This window comes from Neospora caninum, chromosome VIIa (assembly GCF_000208865.1).
Source record: "Neospora caninum Liverpool complete genome, chromosome VIIa".
Lineage (NCBI taxonomy): Eukaryota > Apicomplexa > Conoidasida > Eucoccidiorida > Sarcocystidae > Neospora > Neospora caninum.
Genome location: NC_018393.1, coordinates 1,466,371 through 1,473,562, shown reverse-complemented (window position 1 = coordinate 1,473,562; position 7,192 = coordinate 1,466,371). Strand labels below are relative to the sequence as shown.

General features: G+C 63.5%; 1 protein-coding gene across 1 annotated transcript; it reads left to right on the top strand.

Moving 5' to 3' along the window:
- Positions 1–440: 440 nt before the first annotated feature.
- Positions 441–7,186, top strand: NCLIV_020980 (hypothetical protein; the record flags this gene model as incomplete). The annotated part of the gene is made up of 3 exons (XM_003882294.1): positions 441–4,187; positions 4,335–4,744; positions 5,377–7,186. The coding sequence occupies 3 exons, from the start codon at positions 441–443 to the stop codon at positions 7,184–7,186; spliced, it is 5,967 nt and encodes a 1,988-aa protein (XP_003882343.1).
- Between the last annotated feature and the right edge of the window lie 6 nt (positions 7,187–7,192).

The following is a 7,192-nucleotide window of genomic DNA, read 5'->3' as shown; positions in this document are numbered from 1 at the left end:
ATCACGTAAACAAACAGCCTATTTTCCTGTTGCCACCTTTTGATCAATAGCGCTGTGTTTCTGGTGTCCGCGAGGCTCGATGTTTCTCGAGCCTGGAGCAGAACACGGTTCCTGAAGCGTCGAATACGATTTGTTTCTTCTCTATATGTTGACTCCTCTTGCCATTCTTTCCCCAGATTGTCGGTCATCTCGGCGCGTTTTGATTTTTTCTGTCCCTTTTGCCGGAAATGAGTCGTTTTTGCCGCTCGCCGGCCACGGCGCCGCTCCTCGAGGCCCCGTGGCCATACACACCGTCTGGAGTGTTTTTCTGAGTGTAACAGTTGTTTCCCCATTTTCCCCGTTACACTCCGTTGTCCTTGTCACGTGTGAGTGCCTAGACCACCCGTTCTCCCGTTGCCTATTCTGCCGGATGGGGCTCCTAGCGCCGGTTTCGAGGCACGATGTCTCTCGAACTGCAGTTCAAGCATCCCAGCCTGCCGTACTGGTTGCCTGTGAATCACCCTCTTCTTCCTTCTTGTCTCCACGTCTCTCAGCCTGTCCCTTCTTCCAGCGCGTTAGACGGAAAATGCCGGGGAGCTCTCTTGGAGTCTTTCCGGTTCTCTGGGACGGCGACCCAAGCAGATGCTGGAGAACAAGGACTGCACACGCGTCTATCCGATCCAGGTCAAGCGCAAAAGGAAGGCGGCTTTGTGGGCGAGCAAGAGTCAAAGGCCCGGCTGAAGTGGGCAAGCGCGAGGAGCCGATGTGCGTGCTCTCTCGTGCCTCCCCAGGAGACTCTTCAGTCGCCGGACATCGACCTCCTTCGCCTCGGCCCAAGTCAGCAGATTGTCTTTGGTAGGAAGCCAGGACTGGACTCGTCGCCTGTCTCGTCTTTGTCGTCCACCTCTATCCCGTCACTTTCCTCGTCTCCTGACTTATCTTCCTTCGCTGCTTTCCGCTTCGCTGCGGATCCGCTTTACCGCACCGGCAATCTTCTGGCGAAGCCGGGCGATGTGTCTCGGCCCAGGGCCAAGTTGAGGCGTTCAGCCGCCAGCCAGGGGTCTCCTGTGTCTTTTTCTGAAGCAGAAAACTTTTTCGGTTCTCAGCCATCGGACAGGGCGGAATCTTCGCTCCCCCCGCTCTCTTCTGGTCGACGCTCTGAGTGGCCAAATCCCTGCTCGAGGCCCTCTACGCAGCCTTCCGACTGTGAGCGATCGCCGCTGCCGTGTGAGCCGTGCCCCGCCAAAGGTAGAAAGGTGCCGATCCACGACGATCCAACGGACGAGGGGAAGGCGCTTCTCTCTGGTCGTTCTCGTCCACCGAGACACAGCGAAGACGTTCTTTCCTGCTGGCGGCGCTCCTCTGGCTCCTCAGCTTCCCCGTATTCGGAAGCGAGAGAACGAGTGAGTCCTGCGCTCCGAAAAGACGGAACGCGAGAGAGGCCAGCTTCATTGTGCCCAGTACAGACCGTCTACCTGCCGAGCCTCGACCCATTGCTGTCTCGGCAGCACTTTTGTGTGACACGCATCGCCTCTGGCGCTTCTGAAGGCAATCCCAAATTGTGCGAGGCGGGCGAGAGCTCAGAAACACAGTTCCCACGCTTCGTTCTCACCAGCAAGGCCGCCGCGCGAGAAGCCACGTGCCGAGAAGGAAAGAGAGAAGATCTGGACCCGCGCGCCGCCGCCATCAACAAGACATTTGAGCAAGGCCTCCAAGGTCTCGTTCTTGTCAACTCCTCTTCGGCCCTCTCCGCTCCTCTCGATCTGCGGTCCCGTCTCGGCCTCTTGGCTCCGACTGTACGCGCTGCTGTCGAGGCGGCGATCGACGCGTCTGAAGCCTCGGAGCAGCATGCAGAGAGTCGCTTTTTCTCGCCGTGTGGTCGCGGCCTTCCTCCCGGCGGCACGGCGCATGCTCGCTCTCTGGACGGTCGAGACAGATCTGCAACGGCGCCAGGAAGCAACAACGACCCGTCACGGGCGCCTCGGTGTACGTACACCCACTTCGTTTACCAGCCGCATTTTCTGCAGGATGGCGACCAGATCTACATTCCAGTCGATGACGCGTTCCTAAAGAAACCGTGCAAGGCAGACACCTTGGGCTCGGCGAAGAAAGAAAACTGCCAAAGACTGTCCAACGCGTCGACGGGAACAGAGCACGATCCGGACAGGCCGCACGGTTTGTCTCGGCACGCGGCCAGTGGTCCCCGATCTTCCACCCTGGAAATGCCATCGACCAGTGTCTGCCGTTCCTGCGGAGAGGCAACGCCCCTGTTTTGCTTTCGATACGTTTTCCACGCCGCAGCGCACCCTTCTGCGGATTCTTCGCGGCCTATGTTGTCTGAAGCCTCGTCTCTCTCTTCCGCGGCTTCTTCACTCGTCGCTTCCTCGCCTCCATCTGGCCCTGCCTCAACGGCCTCACCCTCCGCCTCCCTGCCTGTCTCTGTCGAATCGTCCTTTTTCTCTTTTTTCGAGTCTCACGCTTCGTCCTCGCCACTGTCTTCTTCTGCGGCCGCGCCGACACGCTCCTCCGCGTCCCTCCCTTCTACCGTCTCTGCTGTTGAGACTCATCCGCTCCCGGGCTCTTCGTCTCCACCGTGTGGCGCGTCTTCTTTGTCCTCGCCATCGCCGCATCCTGCGCGCTTCGGGTCTTCTATTGCTGGCAAGCTGGGATGGTCCTCTGCTGACAGTCACGACCGAAGCGCACCGCGTTGGAGACACAAAGAGCATGAGTGCGCATGCGACCGGACAGTGTCGAGGGAAACTCTTGGCACCCGGCACGCGGCCGACGGGCCCTCTTTCTCGGAGTCCCGACCACTGCCTGAGGCTCCACTTGCCGGGGCGAAGGCCGCGTCCGCGGTGGGAGACTCGTTTCGTGCGGGCCTCACGGATCGAACGGCCGAGGGAGACGGCCGAAAGTCGGACGGAGACGACCAAGAGATCAAGAGCGGCTCGGCCTGCGCGCGAGCAAGGAGCTGGAGAGAAACGATCGGAGTGGGAGGGGAGACAGAGAGCTCGGACGGGTCACAAGAAACAGTGGAGCAAGACAGCCGGGAAGACGAAGCGAACAGCGAGGAACGGGCGGCCGCCCGCGAGGGGTTCCAAGGAGAAGCGGAGATCACTGGACGCCGCGCCAGTGTGGACAGGAACGAGGCGGAGCTCGCACCCCCCCAGCTGCAGCGCACGAGGGGACGAGGAGACAGTGACGACGTGCGGTTCCGCCTTTGGTGGAGGAGCGAGAAACTAGAGAGACCCTCAAGAGGCGATGGAAGTGAGGAGATCGCTCAAGCGCTGCCCGACTCGCCGGGCGCCGCTTCTGGGAGCTATGGACAGGACCAACTCGCCGGAGGTCGACGTGGTGGCGCGCATCTGTGGCGCGAAGACGTCGGTTTCCACGGAAAACGTGAACGTTTTCTAGAAACCGCGAAGCGATCCGGAGAGCGAGAGGTGGACTGTTTCTCGCCTGAGGTTCCCCCGAGGGCTTCGGGGGTACACCGCGTTGAGAGCCAGACGAACGATGCGGACTTGGAGGAACTGAAGGCGCTCTCGTTTGAACTCGGAGACGAAGGACAAGCTGTGGGGGAGGCGACTGGGGAGGCAAGTGGAGCTGAAGAACCTCGGTGTCACGCCCTGCATGGATCAGCCACGCGGCGAGACGGAGAGGCGAAGGGACGTCTTGGGTTGCCGTCGCGGGCCCGCGAAGCGGGGACGAAACCCAACGTCGAGGCGGCGTTCTTGTCGCCGCGATGTGGGCTGGGGCGAAGTCCTCGGAGCGTCTCGCAGGACGAGCGGGCCTCAGCTCTCTTTCAGTCTTGCAGAGAAGAAGAAGCGGTGTCTGGTCCTCCCGCTGTGCCTCGGCCGCCGGAACGAGCCTCTCCCTCGAGGGTCTGCTCTTCCCCCGCGGGCTTCTCCCCACGGATCACGAGAGCCGCAGCCGCTGGCGGGGCGGCGAGGCGGCCAGAAGGGCGACGCAGCGGGCGGGCTGAGGGAGACCCCGCAGACGGCGAGGGACGGCGAGTCGACAGCCGACACGGAGACGACCGATCGGGCGGCTGGCGCGTGCCCAGCGCGGGAGAAAGGAGCGATCGAGGAGCAACTGGATCGGAAGGCGACCGCAAAGAGGAACAAAGGGGACGGGACTGGGAACGGCGGCGAGGGAGGACGTTGCCGATCGAGCAGACGACCGACGAAATCGACGACATCCTCAACACGGTGAGAAGAGGCGGGCGTCCACGCGGAGAGCCGCCCTGCGCGTGCTTTCTCTGTGCGTCGTCTCCCCCTTTTATTGTGGGCGTTTTGTCACTTTCGTGAGGCCGCCAGAAAAACACCAGAGGTGCGTCGTGTCCCCGTTGCCCCCAGGATTTCAACAACCCGGAGGAGGCCGAGGAGCAGCGGACTTCCCCGCCGGGTCCTTCCTCACGCGTTCGAACTCGCGCCTCGGCGTGGCGTCGCTCTCCAGTGTCCCCGCAGGCTGAAGTCTTGGAGTCGTCTTCCTCGTCTGGGCCCTCAGTCGGCCCACTCTCTGCGTCGCCTGGAACCGCCGTCGACTTCTCCCCGTGCCTGTCTGCTCGCCCCTCGGTTGTCGCTTCCGCAGCGGCGCTGTTCAGCTCACCGTCCGTCTCTTCCGCCGCGACAGACCCGAACGGCGCGGGCCTCTTTTGCTCAGCCGGGGACATCTGCGCCATTTGCACCGAGGAGCTTTTTCAGAAAGACGAGATCGGCACTCTGGCGGCGTGCGCGCACCAGTTCTGTTTCACTTGCATTTCGCGGTAAGCGCGACGCGATCCTGCCACGCGCACCACAGAGGACCCACGGGCGGCCAGCGCCGCGGCCGACTGCCCCAAACCCACCACGCGAGTTCGAAAGGGACGGGGGCAAAAACGTGCCTAGCCGCGCTTAACTGTACGCACCTCGCACGAACAGAAGATGGCCTAGACACTTTGCGGACGCTTTCTTTTCAAATCTCTGCCAAGATTGGATGAGCTGCCTGGAGCGCGAGACGATCAAAAACCCTCGGGGACGGCTGCGCCCCGAACGCTTGGGCGCAGCGAAAAAGCTGTCCAGAGTACTGCATCTCGGCCTACACGCCGACTCGATTTCATGTGGTCTTTTGCTTGCACACATAGATGTATATATGTAGGTACGTGTTTGGGCTGCTGGGAATGGGTGACTCTCAGTCCACACATCGGGAGGACTGGGCCTCGCACGGCTTGCGAGCGCCCGGTTGTCCTAGCCAGCGCGTCGTGACAACTGCGACGACGACTTCCGACGGGACGAGCCCCGGTTGTGACGCCGGAGGCGAAGGTTGAGAGAGCGTGGAAGACCTGAAACAGCGCCAGAATTGCCAGAGTCTGGTACCGGTTTTTCCCTTTCTTTTGGCCGCTGCGTGCTTGTCTCACAGGTGGGGCGGCATCCGGAACTACTGTCCTCTGTGCAAGCAGGAGTTCCGAGAGATCTTGCGCCACCATTTCGCCGTGTGCCCGCGCTGGGGCTCTTCTCCGCGGGGGTCCGAGATTCCTGCGTCTGCTTCGCCGCGACGCATCCAGCTCATCCTGGACGAGACGGTGGCGGTCAGCCGGCGCGTGGCGGGGCGCCCCCTCGGGGACGACTCCGAAGCCGCGGTGGCCGATTTGCTCGCCGAGGACCAGGCGAGCCGCGGGGCATCGCTGCCGGCGCCGGGCGGCTGTCAGGTGTGCGGTCGCGACACCGACTGGGAGCAGCTGCTTCTTTGCGACGGCTGCGAGGACGGCTACCACTTGTACTGTCTCACGCCGCGGTTCTACGCAGTCCCCGAGGGGCCGTGGTACTGTCGTCAGTGCTGTGCGGTGTCGACGACTGCGGAGACGAGCACTCTGCAGACGATTGCGCGCGAGCGCACGCGCCTGCTCTCTTCGGCTTCTCTCTCGTACTTTTTGAACGACGACGAGGGCGACGCACGCTCCCGACGCCGAAGCCAGCCTGGCAGCCGATCCTCAGTTTCGCCCTCCGTCCCCGCGCTCTTTTCGTCCCCAAATGCTGTCTCCTCGGGGCCCCGGCAACCGCTCTGCGCTGGCGACGTCCCGGCCGGCGGGGACGAGCTCGGCGTTTCGGAGGGCGGCGAGGCGAGAGTCGCCCGAGGCCATCCGATGTTCAGGGGCCGGCGCAGGGGCCGAGGCCTCACGGGCCGGGTGCGTGCCGTCTCCAGGAGCCCAACGGGGCTGTCTCGGTCGCCGAGCCCCGCAGGTTCCGAGCGCACGCCCGCGGTGTCTGCTCGCCTTCTCCACGGCGGCGCACCGCCCTTTGAGCGGTTCCGGACTCCAACGGAGACTCTGGCCAGCTACGAGCGACGCAGAGGCGCCCAAATGGCCTTCCGGGACCAAGTCATTCGCCTGCCTCCCGTCACCGAGAGTGCCTCGCATGTTCCTCCCGCGGGCTCCGGCCGGGGCGAGTCGGACGAGACTGGCCGAAGTGGCGACGAGCACGAGTCCAGCGCGTTCCGCAGACGCCCAGGGCGCCGACGGTACTTGATCAGTGTCTCCTCTTCTGACGATGAGAGCGGCGGATGGCGGCGGTGTCCCCCGCCCCTCGCCCAACCGGCCTCTGCAGGCGCGGTGTCTGCGCCGACGGCGGTAGGAGGCGCTGTCTCTGCGGCCGCGGCGCGGCAGTGGCTGGAAGGGCGCGCGCGCAGCCGTGGAGCCCGGAGACCCACGCGGTCAGACTCGGAAGAGAGCGATTTGGAAGGCTTTGTGGTGAAGGACGACGAGGTCGTCTACAGCAGCGGGGAGAGCGTGTCCGAGGCGGAGACGAGCTGCAGCGACAGATCGTCCCTGAGCGACCGCGAGGAGCGTGAGGAGTCGCCGAGGCCTCGTGGACAGTGCCTGAGGCATGCGAAGCGTGAGCAGGGTTCTTCGCGCGTGCGCGCTGCAGGACAGAATTCGAGGAGGGCCAGCGGACGCCCGGAGGAGGCTCGGCGCAAAAGGCCAGAGAAGTGGACGAGTGGGGAAGAAAGGATGCACGGGATCCGCGGACAACAGCTGGGCGACCCGTCCAGCGTGGCGGGAGAGAGGAGCGGGGGCTCTCGCAGCGCAGAGCCCGAGGAACCTCGAGCGTCGCAGTACTTTGTGGCAACGAGCAGGCGACGCGTGAGGTGCGAAGCAACTGACGGAGAGGACGGGAGCGTGGAGTCAAGATGGTACACCAAGAGACGAAGGCCGGACCGGAGACGCGAATAGAAAAGC